We start from the raw sequence: 20,552 nt of genomic DNA, 5'->3' as shown, positions 1-20,552 counted from the left end.
TGATGTTTAGGTGAGATCAGCCGGCACACAACACAGACGTCACGCCTGTCATACCTCCTTTGACCGCGGGATGCCATGTATTATCACACACTTGAGCGGCATATGATGCCGCCGTCGGTGTAAAATTGCAGGGGCGGTATAAAGGGGGACTCTGCTGCAGCTCTAGACTCTGGACTCTGTGTAAAGGCGGCTACTGAGGAAATCTGATAAATCTGGACCTTGATGTGTTCGAGCCTATTTTTCTAAGAAAGCACTACACACATAATGTCCTCAACAAAGCATACCTTTATTCTCATAAACATCGGGTTCTTCGGGTACACGAACAGTCACAAGCACGAAAAACTTTCAGTCATTTTTTTGGACACAGTCAAAATATTAAGTGAGTCAAACACATCACATCACCTAATGTGGAATTTTTCACTTTCCGACTTGTGCTGACGGTCATGTAATGTTTCTCATCCAGTTGAGGAAAGAAGAGTCTGACCCTTAATTCTGTCACTTCCTGGTTTGTGTGCACATGGGAGAAGTTTGCCTTCACGGCTTTCTAGCAGAAATTGATTTTAACCAAAACAAAAATCTTTTGCCTGGCTTTTTAATGCGATGGGAATGCATACGATCGGCACTCACACCCGGGTCAAATGATTCTACACCAGACACGGATTTTTAATCACCTCCGGCTCCGATCGGCATTGATGGGAACGCAATATCTAGGTGAACGCGGTAATTTTAACTCCTTAACCAACAAGATGCACTGATGCGCCGTCACTAATTACAGCCTGTCTGTGACGTCACACGGACTCACAGACTCGCTCTCCAGCCATAAGTTCAGTGGCAGTGGGAATACTCCCCAATCGCTCATTTTTAGCATGTTTACCCGTGTTTAAAAAAAACGCGTGCATACGTTGGGAAAGGGGTACAAGACGGAGCCTTCTGGCAGAAAGCCCTAAAGGCAAACTTCTCACAACAGCGGTTTGTGTTGAGGGCTTGAAAACAAAGGACACATCACTGATGAAACACGGCATTCAACAAACACTTTCCTGCCGACTCCGCTCAGTGTGACATGTTGTCATCAGTGCTTCGTCCTTCATTCACAGCCCTGCGTTTTGTGTCAGACACATAAGGACAGCTCTACATGGCTTTTGTTGCCTGTCTTGGCAATGATATATTCATCTCTTGTTTCCTTCCTCCATTATGACAGAACACAGCAGCTGATTCACTAGTTACTCTATGTAAATATATATACTTTTTTTTCTCAATATATCTATATATTCTATCTATGGAATAAGTCTATATAGCATATATATATACATATATATATATATACTTTTGGTAGGGTTTTGAAAACATTCAGGTACATTCACTTGACCCTGTGATGTTTTTTTTTTTTAACTTCTTCATTTGAAAGATAAACACAGACAAATGTTAGCAGAGATAATTGCCATGTAGTAATGGCCTCCCATCGAGAAACAAGACATTAAGCATCCCCTTAGAAGAAGCAAACGTAACAAATGTCTCAGTGCTGGTTCTTTAAGCACCAGCAACAAGCATAAATATACTAAAAGACCTCTGTATTAATCTAGAGTATAAAATAGCATATTTTCTGGACTTGACAACAGTTTCTAGTAACTCTAATAATAGAGTCTGGGTGCACACAATTCCACAGGTGCGTACATGAGCTGGCAACAACAGGTAGGCAATTCGATGGTTTCCTTTGCTTATTTACTAAGTCAACAGAACGTATTCTGTCAGTGGTTAAAAAGCTTAAATGCAAAACTCACTTCTACAATCACTAGTGTAAATAGACCCTTGGCATATCACAGAATACACAAATAGGCATTAATCAACAAGTCAAGGAGATAGAACTTGGCCTACGGAGAACCAGACTGACGGTAAGCCACACTACGCATGAACACCCTTTTTTTCTTTTCTTTTTTTTTTTCAGAAGGCCACGAGGATGTCACTTGGGTGCTGGTTAGGAAAGTGTTCCTTCATGGGTCCAGGTGGGCAAAGGACCCTAATACTGTCCGGAATCGGACGGTAAGAGTTCAAGTCATAACTGTTGATTTTCTGTTACAGGAGTAATATTATGTCTAAGGATTGTTTACACATACAGATTTTTTTTTAACCTGTAACAATCCAAGGCCAATAGATACATCGTCAACCAGTGTGACAGTAGACAGTGTGCCCTTGTTATGAGATTTAGATTTCTCAGTATTTTTTAAAAGGGTCAGTCCACCTAAATTAAAACCCATAGTGGTATCCAGCGATGCAGATTTGGTAGTTTCAGCTGAAATGAAGAATATCTTTGAGATTTCTGCCTCCGACCAGGGATGTCAGTTTTGGTTCACTTTGCTAGAGTGATAGAGTGCCCACCCATTAACTGGTAACTGGTGGGTTCATTTTTAATAATACAAGCAACGTTTCCTTTTAGTCCTGCGTTCTGTTGATTCAGTGAGCTTTAGCAATGCATTTCAAAGCGTTATAAATTTAGAGGTGGCGAAGTTCTAATTTTTAAAAATGTAATTGTCTTGATTTTTATTTCATTTTGCATTGGCCTTGCTGACAGACAGCCGGCTGGTCACGTTAATAAATGCAAACATGCCCACTGCCCAACCTCCAGTCTCTACTAACCAGTGGCCACTCTGCACTGATGATGCAATGGTATAAGACAGTTTGATAACAGAGTTAGAAAATATCGCTGTTTTATGCTATCACGGAAATACAAAATTACTGTTATCACTTAAAATAACCCTTAAAGAAACGAAAACAGAAGGGTAAATTTTGGTTGAACACATTGTTTTTGTAATTGAAACTTTTTATTTGATAGAAGTAAGTTTAAAAAGTCTGAATTTTGAAAATAACTATAATTTAGTAACGCTGTCCCCACAGCGAAATTCATTGCTGTTGGAGCATTATGGCAACCCCCGGTGAGTTAACGACTTCATATTGACCACAAAACCCTTTTAGCATTGCTTACTATGTTAGCACCACTAGCCGTGCTGATGCTGCAAACAGTGATATCAGAGCTAACAGAACTAACATAGTCAACAATGCTAAAGGGGTTTTATGGCTCAGAATTGAGATGTTTTCCTACCGGTGAAAGCTGGGAGGAAACCGTTGGGTGGCCACCATGTTTGCACACCAATGCCGTGGGGTCAGGACAGCATTATTAACAGTAATCACCAAGTGAGTTAACTTTATTTGCTACCAGACTCGAGTGATGTGCAGTGGAATAAACTACAGAGCAGCATTATTAGCCCACGTGCAACCTATAGACCGAATATAAATATGGACGACATAACAGCTTCCCCAAAGAGAACCTAAACATCTGGATCGCCCCCTGGTGTCTGTCCGCAGTATAGGCCATAAAAGCCACATCCTCCATGTTAGTGAAAGGGACATGGGCTGAATTTAAATCTCATAGTACACGCTAAATAAAAGTTTTCAATTGATGGTTTATGATATGCAAGGAAGTTCTCATCACTCTGTTTTTCCAAGTGATCATTTTTCTAAAAAGTTTGGTTTTAATGAGTTATTTATTTTTCTACAATAAGTGAATTTTAGGTGATGATTGACAGCTGTGTGAGCAGATTTGTGCATTTGCATTCAATGGCACTGTTTGCAATTGAAAAGATGGGTGTTTTGGTGAGACCACCACCACCACAGCAGAGATCACAACTGCGCAGAATCTGGCTCAAAATGACACCAGCAGCACAAGATGGCAGCGGCCGTATCTGAGATATTTTAGCTTCCCATAAGTATAACAACAGTAGCTGGGAACGCACCATCCATCTTGATATACAGTGTATGGTGTAACTGGTCAAAAATATCCTCGGCAGTCCACTGATTAACGATTTTCTATTAACATCCTTAGCTCTGACCCAATGAAATAGAGGGATTTTGTATGTGGAGCTCACATTCATCTGAGTAATCCACTGAGTGACAGGGGAACTTTTTCTTATGAGTCGCATTCAAGTTCTAAAAAGTTGTTTTTATTGTGGAGGAGGGCAGGACCCTCAGATATCTCAAAAACTGAGCACAAATGATCTGCATGGCTGGATATCATAGGTTCAAGGTTAGAGTTTGGGTGAAATGACCCTTTACTGTGTCAGCTAGGTTATAAATTACCCTTTTAATAAGATTTAAATAAGCAGTAGAAAAAAATAATCCAACAGGATATTAAATACATACCTCCAAACAAAATGTCAAAAACAAAACAGTGCAATCAAAACAACATGAAAAATAATATCGTTTATAAAATTGGATTCTCTGACCTTGAGAGAGTATCTCATATGAATTGTAACACAAAGATCAATTTTCACCATTGGCTTGATATTGTTTTTCATTTTTTCTGCTGCTTCAACTGGCGAAAGATGAAACTAGTGATAAAAGACATAAGAGAAACTCTACATCCCTGTGCTGCTGATTGTTAGGACTGAGTGTGTGTGAGGAGCAGCCACAGTGAAGGGCTAGGCTGGATAGTGTGGGCTAGGAGCAGGAGTGTCCGGGTCCCCGTCCCCGTCCACCTCACCCTCCTCCTGGCCCGAGTAGGAGCTCAGTGCGTCCCACAGAAGGCCAGGCTGCTCACAGTGGTGGCGACTCCTCCAGTGCTCCATAACCCCCTCTTTAGTGTCTAACACCTCGCTGCAAAGCACACAGTTAAAAGCCGTGCCCGCTGCAAGGACCCCGAGGCCTCCACCGCTGCTGTCTGGTGATGACACGGTCCCGCTGTCCTCCCCCTCCCTGCCACGGTGCTGAGACATGATGTGCCGCTTCAGTTTGGAGAATGAGAAGAACTCCTCGTCGCAGCTGCCACACTTGACCAGGTTGCGCTTCTCGTTAAGCTGCCGCCAGTAGTGGGCTGCGTGCTTAACCAGCTCGTTCTCGGCCTCGCGACCACCCCGCAGTGGTTGCCCATCGTGCTGTGGAACATGGACTTCCTGTCCGTGCACGTACAGCAAGTGCATCTTCATGTCGGCAAAGGTGGGAGTGATGGCTTGGCAGCGTCCGCATTTAATCTGCAGCTCCACGGGGTCTTCACGATCCTGCTCGTCCGATGGCTCTGGAGAGTTGGCCCTGGTGAGGAAGGAAAAAAAAAATCAACTTTAAAATATAACCTGCTACAAGGTAAAGGTCAAAATGAAGTGGGTGCATCTTGTTCATGAGTTATCTCAATCGATAATAATCTCACCCTTCCACGGACAGGTCATCCTCGTGATGGCTGATGGACGGCTCCACCGTCAGCACCACCTTATGGACCTCTCTCAGATGACTAAAGTAAACCCCCACATATCCAAAGGCCTTCTCGCAGAACTCACAACACAGGGACCGTCGTGGGCGTACCTCGGAGTGGTGAAGCTTCATGTGGGTGCTCAGGCTGCCGGAGTGAGCATACGCTTTGCGGCACACCGGGCAGACGTAGGGCCGGCTGTTGGTGTGGCTGTTCATGTGGCTCTGGAGGTGGTGCTTAAACTGGAAACAGCGGCTGCAGGTGGGGCAGCGGTGGAGCGGGCGGCTGCCTATGAACACTCTTGGATGGGATGCTCCTCTCAGGTGGAGGGTCACCGGGGCTGGTTGGGGAGGACAGTCCAGGGCCTTGGTTGCTGTTGTGGTGGGGAGCTGGTGACCGAGTACGAGCTCCTGTTCTTGGCTGTCTGGGGTAATGGCGGGCAAGCTAACCAGCTGGGGAACTGTCTCCATAAGCAGCATGGGCTTGGGTCGAATGCTGCGGTACTTCTTTGAAATATCAACTTCCTTTTGTTTGGAGCCTGGAACGACTGCTGGCGGTTTCTCTGGAACCCTTCTACGGAAGAAGGACAAGGACCGTTTCTTTCTGGCCTCAAATGCCAAGATGTCTTCCATTGTTTTTCTCTTCCTCCCCCTCTTCTTGCCAGGTGGTTTCTGGAGGGTTCCCAGCACAGGCATGAGTGTGGTCTTGGCCTGGGGCTGTAGAGTGGAGTTTGGCACCTGATTGTGACCCAAAGCTTCAGCTGTCTCAAGGGTCTTGGACGAAGGATCTAAGGGGCTGGTGAGGCCTGTCTGGCTGGAGAAACCCTTCTTCTCTGGGGACAAACTGCTGAGCTTGGCAGCCGGGATGAGAGTGCTCTTCATTTTAGAGTAGGGCAGGATGGGCAGTTTACCCTTAGGTGGGGATGGGATGATCTGCACCGCTTTGCTGAAGATGGCTGAGGACAAGACAGTGATGCTGCTCTGGGGCTGGGCTGCAGCAGGCTTGGACTGGCACAGCCTCACTGTAGTCTTGCTGTCCTCGGGGGATTTGCCTGGGGAGCCTTTGACAGCAGCAGGGGGGTACTGGAGGTTCTGAATGAGGCCAGTTGTGGCAGGTCGTTCAGAGCCATCTGGCGCTCGCTCTAACTGAGAGCCCGGATACAGGACAGCATTGTCTGGGAGTAGAGCAGTGACGGAGATGTCAGAGGCGGCTGGGTCAATAAGAATTACTTGCTCTGAACGCTCATCCTTGATCACTGGGGTTTCTTTTGTGTGCTTAGTCTCTTGTTGTTTTTTCTTTACCACTGTCGATGGTCCACACGCCCCTGACCTGGTCTGTGCTGTCACAGCAACCTTGGCGGCTGTTTTCACCTTAGCAACTAAAGGTGGTGACTTGACCTTATCTGTGGTCCCTTTGCTCCTCACCGGTTGGTATCTGGGAATGGGCAACTTGAGGTTCTTTTGTGTTTGTTGCTGTTGTTGCTGTGCTGTCTGAGAGGAGACAGAAGGGGGCAGCGCCACCAGAGAGAAGGTGCCATCTTGACCTGCTATTTGCATCAGTGCATAGTTTTGGGTGGGCACAATGATGGACTTAGGGCTGGAGGCGGTGGAAGCCTCAGGGAGGGCAGAGGGAGGCTGGCAGGACAGGACCGCGGGGGAGGGGGAGGGCACCACGGCCGGGGCCTTAGGGGCAATGCTCCGGAACTGAAGGCTCTTCATCTGAAGGGCTGGACTCACTGGCTACCAACTGCAACAGAATCACAAAAGAAATAAAGTTTTATTAGTTATTGCACCAAGACTAACAACTCTGTTCAGCCTCAGAGGAATACTTAGTAACAGTTTCTATGAAGACTGCATTTTTAATGCATTACGAAGGTTTTCATAGTGAATTCTAATGCATTCATAATGCTTCATGACTACACTCATAAACACACAATGCTTAGTGATGCACTATATCAACAGGCATAAAACATAGATGTGACTTATAATGACTTTTAAGTGGCGAGTGTCTAGTTATAAACTAGAGGTTGAATGATGGGCTTATAATGCATTATATATATATATATATACTCACCTATACACACATCAACAATCAACTGTAGCAAGGACACATAGTGTGCTATAACAGTCCATGCAGTATCACAAGTTATCATTGTGTGTGTGAAGTAAAGTGAAGTACATATTGATGCATTTATAACAATTTATGCTTCACCATAATGTTTCATTGTTGTTGTTAAGTAAAATGTAATAATTTTCATGCATTTATAAGAATATATGCGGCATCATAAGTGACGGAAACTGTTGCAGCCAGGATGAAGGTTCCAAGTAAAATGAAGAGTATGTACGAAATGTACAGCGCAGAATAGTTATCCATGTGTCCTTTTCACCACTCGACATGCAACAAGGTTGCCGCTTGCTAACTTGTTTTGTATCGCCTCATTCCCACTGCACAAAAAGCCTGCTATGGACCGCAAACCTGGCTTTTTAATGCAATGGGAATGTGTACAATTGGCGTTCCCACCTCCGGCTTCGATCGGCATTGATGGAAACGCAACACCCGGATGAACGCACTAATTTTATATCTATTACTGACAAGATACAATGATGCGCCATCGCTAACTACTGTCCTCCGATGCAGCGCTAAAACACCGATCCAAATACATCGGCACCGAGTCTGAAAGGGGGACTTAATAAGTAAGAGATGAATAAAGAGAAGAAACCACTAAAAGTTTTCGAAGACCCATTTATTGATTTTGTATATTGCCATGTACAAGTGTATATTTTGAAAACTCAATAGAAGAGTAAAAAAGAGAGAAAAAAAAGAGTGAAAACGTACTTAAAACCTTTTTTTTTTTACTCTTTTTTTTAAAGACCTCTGTTCCTGCTGATGTCTACTGTTTACCTGTTCTCCTGCCTGTCTGTGACGTCACACAGACACATCACAAGACAGCAAGACAACGCACACAAACACACACACACACAAGCTGACAGAAAGGCCGACTCGCTCTCCAGCGTTACGTTAAGTGGGAATACAGCCATTTAGTGGGTTTACCTGTGTTGAAAAAATCTGTGTGCACCCACTTATTGTGGTGGGAACTAGGTATAAGTGACGTAATAAGTCAACCGCAAGAAGGTCCAATAGGAACTAGCTGAAAGGTGGCATATTGTCACCTACTATGGCGGAGTCAAACATACAATAAATCAATTCTCCCCCTGTGCTTGTATGCTGGGACAGGGACAGTAGTGCAATGAAATGACCTAATTGAGCTGTAACTGTAGCTCCACTTAACTTTGCATGTAAATATCGATTAATATACAAATAACCATTTAGGGGGTGAAATATTCCTTTAACTTGCCCTGTTAGCTCAGACCCTCTGAGCTCAAGTTTCCACATTAACAATAACTGCCACTATTACATCACCATATGATTGCAGTCTTATCTGTTGGATCTAACATACTTAATACTAATAACTGAGATGGCTACATGGCTTCCTGTGGTCTCTTCTAAAAGCTGCCAAGATCAGGACTGTAACAGTGACCTCACTGCACAAGGCCTCCGTTTTTTTATGGTGTCATTACTGTGCAACCCACGCATGAGAGACGCAAACACACCGTCAAAAATACAAGCATCTGCACAAGTGTGACAAGCTGTCCTATTACCCACGTCTCCCTGGTCACACACAGCAGACTCACTCTCCCCCAGGCTAAGGACAGACTGCCCCCTTTGATTTAGACTCAGCATGCAGCAGTGGTACATGCTGGGGCTCTGCGGGGGGGCTCCTTATACCCCCCCCCTACTTCCTGATAGGATCAGCCATTGGAGCTTGAAAGCTGCCCAACGGCAGGATCTTTACTAGCTGAAGAGGGGCTCCTGCCTCATCTCCCCCCACACTGACCAGCACTGCAACCTGCCCAAAGGCAAAGAGGATGCCCCTGGAAAAAAAAAGCCCCTGGATTTACTTTATCATCCCTCGTTCACAAACGTTTCATGGTTATCCAGCGGGGATGAGGCTTCAACCCTCTGTGGACTCTGACTGTGCTGATACAAAATACTCCTGAAGTCTACGGGGAAACTAGAACCTCACAGTGAGGTTTTAAACAAGTCTATATTATAGAAATCTACCGTACAGTTTCCATCCATCAATCAAAAGCCACAGGTATGGCTCCAAAAACAAAGGCTGAATTCCCTTCATTTATATCAATACTGAATCTCTATATCAAAAGCAGGGAGAGATTACAGAGGAATGCTTCAAAGGGCCTAATTGTAAACAGACTCGAAGGTTTGAATTTCACATTATGACCCGACTTTTGCGTTTGATACAGGCGGAGTTCCAACTGCACTCTGTAATAATAATCAGCATAAAGTGCAACAATCTGGAGGTGTCACAAAAGGCAAATATTCAACAACAGAATTTCCCAACACACAAAAAAATATGTCTGTATTCATTTTCAAAGGCGTCTGGGTGAGACGCTTTATACATTCAAAAGGACACAGAAGAAAAGAAAAACTGCAAAGGGCATATTGTTTAACAGCTGGAAGTGTTTCTGTGCGGAGAGATTATTTATACAGTACCCCTACCGCATTACGACTCCATAAAACTGGAGATATTCCTTCTCTGTGTGGATAGTTGACTCCAGTTTGACTGTGACTTTGGCTGAACACCGAGTGGAATAAAACCATGGGATGTGTGTTCCTCTGGGCATTTTATGTGTCTGTAGAAAGTGGGAGAATGGGGTACAGGCAACAGTTGGTGATTAATTCTACCATGTGAAGGTTTATTGTCGGACATGAGGGGCAAAAAAAACGGTGTGTATCAACAGCTGGAGTAGCAGCCAGTAGGCCTATAATCCTTTGGTCACAGATGATTCAACAGACGTCACCTGACACCAAGTAACTCCACACAAAAACAAGATCAGCTTTAATATATCCCTTTGTCTCTACCTGGAAATATCCTATTTGAACTTTTAGGGTTCATACATTAAAACATACATTCTCGGAAACTGCCATCAATACTCCTTATATAATAGCTTTTTGAAAAATTAAATTAAAAATATTTAATTTATTTAAAAATATAACATGAGAGAAGGATTAGAACTAAATATTTAAATAAAACTTAGGGACTGTTTGTTATTTATGAGAGGGAAGGGGGGGGTGCAAAAAGACAGGAGAATGTCAAATGATTCTTTAAGCATTATATGGGTTTATTCAGTTTATGGGAGGGGCATACAACTTTAAATGGCTGTATTTGTACTATTGTACTGCCATTTTTTTAAAGAAAATATGAAGGCAAGATTTCTTTAAAAGCAGTTTGGCAATTTAAAGTTTCGATTTTATTTTCTTTAAAAAAAATTTAAGAAGATATTTTGACAACTTTTTCTTTAAAAAAATCTGGCAATTTTTAAGAGAAACATTTTAGCATTTTTTCTTTAAAGTTTTTTGGGAATTTTTACAGGATACATTTGTGTGATTTATTTCCTTTATAAAACTTAGATTTAAAAAAACCATTTTGGTGATTTTTTTTGTGACTTTTAAAGACAACATTTTGGTGGGTTTTTTCTTTAAAATGTTTTGGCAAATTTTAAAAGAAAACATTTTGGCAATTTTTTTATTTTGGCAATTTTTAAGGAAATCATTTTGGGGTATTTGTTTTAAATTTCTAGTTATTTAAAAAAAATCACCAAAATTGCACCATTTATGATAGCCTTAAACTATTAAACAAAAGATTAACTTTTCTGGGCTTGCAGATTGCTATTTGCAAATTTCATAAATAACTCCTGGTTATTTATGACCGTACAAACCCTGAAATTTTTTGGAGATGTCCATGATTTGACACCAGACAATTTGACCACACTGAATCCATTTTAAGACGCTAGGAGCCGGAGCAAAAAGCACTTAAACACAAAGCCTCTCCTACCAGTTTTTCTCAATACTGTGCAAATGTGTTCAGCAAAGTGATACAATATCTAATCTGATCATGTAAATTGATGTTTCTATGTGTTCTGCTCTTGCGTTGCTGTGTCTACAACACACTTTTCACAGACAGACAGATGCAACCATGACAAGCATGTGGCAGGAGGAAGTCGGGGCAGGAAGGGACAAGAGGAACTTGATGGAAAATAAATAGAATCATTTCAGTAACACTGCTGACTGATCACAACAACCCTTTTTTTGCACAAATAATGTTTGGGCTTATGCAACTGCAACAAAGCTACCATGCTGATGTTTAGTTGGTAATCTTTACCATGTTCACCGTCTTATTTTAGCATTCTAACATTTGCATTGAAAACAAAGTACAGCTGTGGTTTTAGGTATCCGGACATACATTTTTTAGACATATTTTTGACCTTATCTTAATACTCAAATTATTATTAGTCAAATGGGTCTGGGATCCATCAATGACTATGAACATTTGTGCTAATCCATCATGCAGATGTTGAGATATTTAAAGACATACTAAACTACTGACTACTAACAAAACGCAGCAGCCAGGAGCCAGACCGGAACCAACACACATCTTAGAGAAAGCTGCGGAAATCGCAGATTAAGGGCAGAAAAAATGGAAAATGCGGCACTGAGCGCCCAAAGGTTTTCAGTCAAAACAAGGCTTGCAGTGCCTTATTTTACAGCATGCTAACATTTACAACACAATTGTGTTCTTAAAGTCAGTCTAGATTTTCATATTTGTACAGGAGAGACTTGGACAATTGTGAGAAAGAGCCGCTAAGACCGACTGCCACCTGTAACTGATCCTACAACAGCTGGCATTTTCGTAGTACAGCCTTGTTCTGATTTCTAGAAGCCCTGAAGCTACTGGTTTAACACACACTCACACACTTTGAGGTCTACAGGAAGTACGCTGATACAACAGGTGAGTGTCTGTGATGATGACACAGCCTCTGGCCACGCAAGCTTTTCATAGCACAGAATGGGGCAGTGAAAAAGTCTCTTTTACTGGCATAGGGTGACAGATATTACTATTTGAAAAAGCACTCAAAACTACCCTTTACTGTCCTCTATCCATCCCGTTTTTCCATTATTCCTCTCTATGGGAGTCCTCTCCTTTCATACTTTGCTCTGTGCACCTTCATCTGCATAATCAGCATGTTAACAACTCTCTCCTCCAGCTCAGCCACATGGGGGAGGCGAGAGGAAAAGGGAAGACAAGAGAGGAGGGAAGAGGAGAGGGAAGGTTTTTTTCACTTGTTGATGCACCAGTGACAGTCAGCTTGCCCTGTCAGCATCATTCTCTGCTCTCCTCAGGTGGTTTTGTGCACAGTGATATGGAGAAAAGAGAGAAATTGACTGGAAGAAAGCCAGAGAGCTACAGATGCTGAAGAGCCAAAAAGGATCTTTTCCACTAGTTCATGAAATACACTGAACAAAGATAAAACAGCAGCACTTGTTTTTGTTAATTTAGAATGCTTTATCTATGCACACAACAGGCTTATTTCTCTGTTTTTTTGCCACACAAATTTGTTCAATTCTTTGTTGGTGGGCATTTTGCAAACATAACCCATAATCCATTCACTTGACAGGTGCGCCATATCAAGATGCTGATTTAAAAGCTTGAGTACTACACAGGTGTGCCTTAGGCTGGTCACAGTAAAAGGGACACTTTATAATGTGCAGTTTGATCACGCAGCACAATGCCACAGATGTCACAAGGTTTTAGGGAGCGTGACTTTGGCATGCTGACTGGAGGAATGTCCACCAGAGCTATTGCCTGTGAACTTTATTTTCATTTAACTATCCTAAGTCTCTAATGTCTTTTTTGAGTATTTGGCAATACATCCAACCAGCTCTGGACCTCCACATCCAGCTTCTTCACCTGCAAAATCACCAGAGACCAACCACCTTGACAGCTGATGCAACAGCTGTTTTGCACAGTCAAAGAATTTCTGGATGAACAGTCAGAAGCCAAATCATGGACGCTCATCTCAAACCTGGATGTCAAGGTCCAAGGCTGGCACATAAGACCAGTCGGATGTACTGCCAAATTCTCTGAAAAGACATTGGAGACAAGTTGCTGTTGTGATATGAACATTCACTTCACGGGCAACAGCTCTGGTGGACATTCCTGCAGTCAGCACGCCAATGGGACGCTCCCCCAAATCCTGGGACATCTGTGGCATTGTGTTGTCATCAACTGCACATTTTAGATTGACTTTTTATTGTGACCATCCCAAGGCACGCCTGTGTAATAACGATGCTTTTTTTTAATTAGCATCTTGATATGCCACACCTGTCCAAAGTGCTACTGACTCTGGTATGCACTAAAAAAAGCGTATTTCTCTCAAATTTTGTTGGCAAATTTGCTAAAATCAAACTAACAAAAGTGCTGCAGGGTTTGCCATACAGTATTGGAGTATAATGTATAAACTGTTCAGTTACTTTAGTGCACGGGGCAGCAGAACATCAGGCGCACTGCAAGTGAAACTAACCCTTCATTCTGCTGGGTCTTAAGCTTGAATTCACTTAAAGGCATTAACACGTCATCAAAACGTCACACCCATGCCACCCATGGTCACGTCTTTCCAGCATTACGATTTACAAAGACCTCAATTCGGTGCTGTTTATACCTCTGTTTCCCCTCATTCCGCGTTTAAACGTTATATACAGAACAGCGGTGTGGGGGGGGGGTTACAGCCTGATATCCCCACCCTGAACAGACGGTGTAAATGCAGCTAAACTCCACAAAATGGACCTGCAAAAAAGTCAGATTTTAGAGAACACAATGATAGAAAGGAACAAACCCAGGTAGCAAAAAAGTAGTTTTCAGACCTCTTTACTTAATGAACCTACTCACCGAGTCCAGTTAAAGTCAGACTGAGGTGTGCACATGACGGAATAGCTCAAATTCCAATCACATCATCTGAGTGTGTTAGTCTGATTTTGAGAAATTAAATTGAGCCCAATTTCAGACAAACTTATATGTATTTCTGGCAGAATAATTTGACTTTTTCTAACATCAGGTAAACACAGTGACTGGCTCAGCGGACACAAGCTTTAGCACATTACCATAGGTGCTATTTCAGGGCCTGAAAATGCCCTCAACTGCAAACCTGTCTCCAGCTAATTGGTACTGAGATCAGACGGGCCCTGTCTTGATTCTAAGGGGTACTACACAGCAGGGAAAGAGGAGAAATGCACAGGCAGGTCAGAGATAATACTCAATCTGCCACTGGATTTGAAACGCCAACCACTCTAATCTGACTGGGGTCGGAGGTCAGGGCTAGGGTGATGCAAAAACCTGGTTTCTGCAGAGAATGTGAGAGGCTGAGGGAGAAAGAGAAGGAAAAAAGGTGGGGGTGATCCACAGAGACAGATTATCAGGTAAAGCCAGAGAGGTGAGAGGTGAGGATCTGCTGTTTATGCTGGAAACAGGTCAGGGTTGAGCAGGAGGGCAGCGTGGGGACGGGCCAGGCGGGATGGAATGAAACGGTATGTAGTGAACTGCACACGTGCACACAAAAACTTCAGCTCACACCCTCAAACCTGGACCCAGGTCACATGTAGAGGTGGTCCAGCCAAAGCTGAAGGGCTGAGCAGCCAAAACAACCTGCCTATTGTTAGCCAGTAATGCAATTTAGTGCGAGGTGAAAGCACTGCTGTGTGAAATGTCAAAACACGGAGAGCGCTGTGTTTCGGTAGTGTCCCTGATGCATTCTCTGATTCTGTTTTGTCTCGCTTTAGGCCAATTACTGTTTAACCCTCTGAAACCGAAGAAAATTAGCTTGATGTCTGTCAAAAATTTTTGGGGAAGGCAATAAGCAACTAACCAAGAAATTACTCAAAATTAGCAAAAAAAAAAAAAAAAAAAAAAATCTTTAAAAAGTTATATAAAAATGACCTGAGATCACAAAAAAATAATTAAAGGCCAAACAAGATAATAACCAGAACATTTTCAAAAATACCAAAAAACAGTAAAATAAAAATATGAACTAACCACAAAAATTGCAAAAAAAGGAAAAAAAAAGATATTATTATATGAAAACAAGAAATTACCTGAAAAAATGCTACTATATACTTGCACATATACATATTTCAGTAACATAATCTTAAATATAAACTTATTATTATAAATTGTATTATAAACATTTCGCATATTTTGAAAATACATTTCTAAATTTCTAACAATTATATCTCTCTCTTAAACTTAAAAATGTATTTAAAAAGGTATTTTCAGGGCATTTTCTTGTCAATTTTTCCATATTTCTTGCTGTTGGCGGTGCAGCTCCTGCAAAGTTGCTCGTTGCCTTTTTTCACAAATTTTTAAAAGTAACCAAACAAATCTTCTCAGGTTTCACAGGTTTTAGTACTTGCGAAAGGCATCTGGACACAGCACAAGAAAACTAATGTCCATCCTGGTTTCAAAGGGTAAAACTGCAGAACCCAGTCTTTCCCACAATAGATAGAGCAGAGTAGTTTCTCTTGAGGTGAGTTTCTAGCAAAAAATCAAATGTGAAGTGTTTTGAGGAAAGCAGAGTGGGGAGCAGAGTAGTGTGAGGTTTGTTATCTCCCTTGTAGGTGAGAGCAATGCTCATCTGGGACTCGCAGATAGAGCCTGGAGATGGAGGGGGTCTGGAATGAAGTGTGTGTGTGTGTTGTAAGAGAGAGGGAGGGCTAAAAACCCAGCAGAGGCCAAACTCCTCCAGGTTTTAGCCCAGATGAAAGGCCAGGATCTGGGCTAGATAAGGGGGCAGATCACGGGGGGTCGGGGCCAGCCGGCTGTGAGAAGCCATGTCCAGCGGCCATCTTTCACCAGCCTCCTCCCTCTCTCTCTCACACACACACACATACAAACACACACACAGCATTGGGATTAGTGAACCTGAGAGAGTGAGAGAGGTATTTAAAAAAAAAAAACAAGAAATTTCTCTCGCCATTATTAAAACGCAATAAAGGAAAATTCCGCCAATTTTGCAGCCTAAGAAGAAATTAGATCATTCCACTTGTTTTTTCCTCCTGAGTGAACTTAGGTGTTATCTGTGCTCGATTGCTCCTTCCTGCATGCATGCTAACTGCTCATCTTTGCTCCCCAGCCTAAGGTGTACGTGTGTGTGTGGTGTGTGTGCAGGGGAAGCTCGGGTCTGGAGCGAAGGCGGTCATGGGGAAAATGAAATCAGTGTTTGCAGAGGTCCTTGTTTCATCCCAGAGCTCTGCTGAACGAGAGGGCCAAGGAGCAAGAGAGAGGGCGATCACACACACACACACACACACACACACACACACACGATTTAGTAGCATCAAGCTGCTCCTTTTTACCTTTTCACAACAACAACCAGCAGTAAAAGGTTTTGCAAAAGAGAACATTACGGCATCATATTGTATTCAGGACATGCGCACAAACACACACACACACACACACACAACCGTATGTCATCCACTGTCACCTGAGCAAATCAATGCAACTGAGAAATCCATTCCAATTAGGATCCCGCTGCTCTGCCCTGCATGTGGATGTAGATTAATCGATAGAGAAATCCCACTGCTAACCTGCCATCCTTCTTGGAGAAAACGCTCAACTCAGACTCAGTGTTTTGCTTTCACTGACGAAGAAATGAGAAAATGAATCACTCTCTTTTGTATCCAAACAAGGTGGCAAAAACATCCCAAGGATTCCAGACCGAGTGGTCACTACAGATGAGCTCAATAAAAAACAAGGCGCTTGCCCTTTGAAGGCAGGATGCTGTAAACCCCTGACAACCGGTGACCTCTGACCCGATGTCCAACAAGGCCATGTGTCATCCCCGGGAAGCTGTAACGTCTTCAATCATCCATGCTCGCAGATGAACCAAATGAGCACAACACACACACTCACAGTCACACAGATGACAGGGCTGCCGGGCTCAGCGCTGAGTGGCGTCGACGTGGAGCGGAGGTGACAGCAGTGTGTGCGTATGCGTGTGGACGCGTGTGTTCAAGGTCTCAAGTGTTAACGCGCTCCCCTCCCTCAGGCAGCCAGCACTGCGTTAGCCATGCTCGACGCTAAACCTTTACCTGACCTTTCCCTCCGCCGTGACATTTGGACCCTTCTGAATAGGTCAAACAGCACTAAGGAGTGGTGGAGAAATGGAATGGAAAAAATAGAGGAGGAGAGGAATGAGGGCTGTCAGTGCACAGAGGTGACAACTGACGCTGATTCGGAATGTGTTAGAATGAGAAAAATCAGTGAAAGTTCCACTATTCCTCTAATTCCCATGATTAAAGCCACATGCAGAGGGGTCCGTTTCAGAGGATTTTACTACCCCAGATCGGATTTATTCATGGCGGTTAAGTTTCTTTGTTTGCGAATAGCAGAAGGCCTTCATTCAATGTGACAGCACGTGAGAAACGGCAATTTAAAATGCTACTCGGCTGAATTCAAGTCTGCGAAAAGGCACTGGCAGAGTCAAATATTTTGTTTCACGAATGTGCAGAGTCACTGATGTCAGGAAGTTGCTGCGAGCACATTTTGCTGAGTGACCAACAGGAACAAGGCAGGAAATGACGATATGCCAGTGAGATTGCTACAGAAGCAGATAACACATGAAAAAGGGGAAATTGGTGGATGTATGACATACAGGGTGACCTTGTACTAATGTCAAAGCAGATAAAAACACGGTGAATGCAGTTTGATGTACTATAAACAAGAAGGAACAGAAAAACAATTTGTCGTGCTGTTTTTGAAACAATATCCAGCACTACCACCAACTGATTAAAACTGGTGGTCAAAAGACCAGCAACCAATCCTCAGAGAGGACCACTTGCAGCTTAGTCAGATCAAAGACCACAATGTTTAAGATCTCGAGAAACATGCACTGAGTTTATGGCATTTGTAGAGATTTGTGCAGTGGTGTGCATAAGAACACTCAGACTAGAGCAAAAGGCATGGATTAGACTTAAAGGCCTCTGTGTGCCTCACAGTACTTATTGGATCATCTAACAGTGTCTGAACCCCTTTTCCATCTATCAAGTGTGGGAGTCATCTGACAACTCACAATCCAACAATCACACTGAGGTATGAAAGTAGACAGTCTTGTCTTTTATTTTTTATTCCTTACACAAGTCCATCTGTCTCTTTTTGACTTTACAATGCAACACTATGGAAACCTTTGAGGGAAGACTGTGCCCAGTTATTCTCATTTGTATGTTTCTTGCGTCTCAACCTGTTCTCTGCTAGCAGGCTTTTTAGAGCAAATATAAACCTTTGCCCTCAGAAGGATTCACAAAACTTCCTTTGAACAAGTTCGTTTTAAGCATACGGAAACCCTGAAGCCCAGATGGTCATGAAGACATGACATGAGCACAGAAAGTAGAACATGTGACATAAGATTTAAGACATATCTACACCAGGTGGTGCGACCACAACACAACAGGGAAACCTGCACACCAGATTTGCATCTTGATCTGATATGTAGTATATAGCCTCGATTTAATCAGATAACCACAAAGATGTTTGAACCAGCACCGCCTGCAGAGGCAAACAACAGGCCCTGCTCATTTCTATCTCGCTCTGTCCTCTGCCTTCGCCCTTCATTTATTAATCTGCTCCTCCATCCCTCCTGACAGACGTGCAGCGCGCGCTGTAACGCTCCGATACACAAATACTCACAAGTAGAAAACCTGTTCGCACACACAAACACTCCCCAGACGAGGATTGCAAAGATTTTTGTTCATCTTGGCCCTGCCAAGGAAAAGTGATGCCACTGCAACCTCAACTGGGACGCTAAGAAAACACCTGCGCTCCCGGTCCCACCTTAATGATCACTCAAGCAATGGGAGAACTGTAATGGGGGCCCTGGAAGGAAGGAAGGAAGGAAGGAAGCTGCCAGCTTGCTAATTTTAGGCACTCTGCATCTCAGATGAAACGCTGGAAAAGGCAGAGAGGAGGCGTGGAGAGGCGGGAAAGTTCTCTGTCTCTCACTTTCTCGACTTTCTGCATCATGTCTTTCTAACTATCATTACCCCCTGCATCCGCTATGAGAGAGAGTCTCATAGCTCTTTGATTCTCTGAATCATTTCTCCCTCTCTTCCTGTTCCCAGCCCTCCCTCCCTCTCTGTCTCTCTCTCTATCTCTCTCTTCCCGGCTCTGTCTCTTTCTCACTTTTTTTCAGACTCTCTCTTTCATTCTCACTTCCCTCCCCTTCTGCCGGTACCTGAGTAAATAAACAGTGTTGTGTGGGATGCTAATTAGAGCAGGTTCAGGGACGTGACGAGCCCAGAGACAGATAAACAGCAAGGTGGGGAGGAGAAGAGATGAGATGGAGGGGGTGGGGGTGGAGGTAACCCACCCCAAGGGCAACACAACACAGACACAAACACGTCAGCTTAGTGGTGAAGGACAGACAAGAGCGGTTTTGGCTTTCAACCCAACTTAGGGCGGCTTTGAAGCGAAGGGCGGTAGCAGGGTAGAGGACTTTGAATGGAGTGAAGGGCACGAGCAGAGAAGAGGGCACACGGAGGAGCTTCAGCCGCGATGAGAAGAAGAGGGAACGTGGTACGAACTTCCTTAATGACGGCTGCTCCTAGAGACCTGGTGCGAGATCAAAAGAATATGCAGATGATCTCAACAGTTCTTCTCCTGTTGAGGTGAGCCTGGGCTTCTAAAAGCAGGTCAATGTGAGGCAGCTTGCTCTTATTTAACATAAGATGGCCTTTCTGTGGGGAATAAGCTGCTGGATATGCAGGTGAGAAGGTAATATTACTAAGGAGAGGTGAACGCAAACAAGTGCGCTTACACTTGGCGGTAACTCGACACTGTCAAAGCAAAAACCGGATTTCATCACACAGGCGGCGAGCTGCCTTTGAAATCACCTTCATCTTAATGGTATTATATTTTAAATCACTTCTTGTAATAAATCTACATGAGCCAAGTCTGTGTGACTTTGCAACACAACTGCAGGCTTGAGACTCAGGTAAAGGCCTTTGCAAACTGAGTCATTTTATTTCATCCAAAATTGTCACACATCTTAAAATAAATTTGACCTTATGAGATGTCAGTCACGTTTGCACACTGAGTCTGAAACTTTCGCCCGTCATCAAATGTGGCGGCAGGACACGTCTACAACAAGTGCACATTATCATTCCATAACTCACACAGCTCACTTTCAGCAGGTCAGCAAGAGATATTCAGCTGCATCATGATGACGAGGAGGCTGATGAGGACCACATTCAGACAGAAAGAGACTGAAAGTGAGAAGACAAAGCGGAGACAGAGTGGAGGACAGCTCCCCAGGTCTTGATTTGAATCTTTAGTCGAGAGACCCCTCAGTCAACTGAGATTCTTCAAGCAGAGCAGTCTTTTCTTTAGGGGGTCAGCCAGTATGAACTGTACTGCTGG

At 43.4% G+C, this 20,552-nt stretch overlaps 1 protein-coding gene across 3 annotated transcripts in view; it reads right to left on the bottom strand.

Moving 5' to 3' along the window:
• Window positions 1–267: 267 nt before the first annotated feature.
• Window positions 268–20,552, bottom strand: part of znf438 (zinc finger protein 438) — a 149,071-nt gene continuing 128,786 nt past the window's right edge. For all 3 annotated transcript variants that reach the window (XM_088072190.1, XM_042510432.2, XM_088072191.1), the window contains 2 exons: window positions 5,192–6,976; window positions 268–5,076 (listed from right to left, as the gene is read on the bottom strand). In XM_088072190.1, the coding sequence (XP_087928316.1) occupies window positions 4,470–5,076; window positions 5,192–6,948 (2,364 nt within the window). In that variant the 5' untranslated portion in view covers window positions 6,949–6,976 and the 3' untranslated portion in view covers window positions 268–4,469. The remainder of the gene's footprint in view (window positions 5,077–5,191; window positions 6,977–20,552) is intronic.

This window comes from Plectropomus leopardus, chromosome 21 (assembly GCF_026936395.1).
Source record: "Plectropomus leopardus strain MGB_pleo_1.0 chromosome 21, ASM2693639v1, whole genome shotgun sequence".
Lineage (NCBI taxonomy): Eukaryota > Metazoa > Chordata > Actinopteri > Perciformes > Serranidae > Plectropomus > Plectropomus leopardus.
Note: the sequence above shows the minus strand (reverse complement) of the source record. Positions and strands in the feature narration are given on the sequence as shown.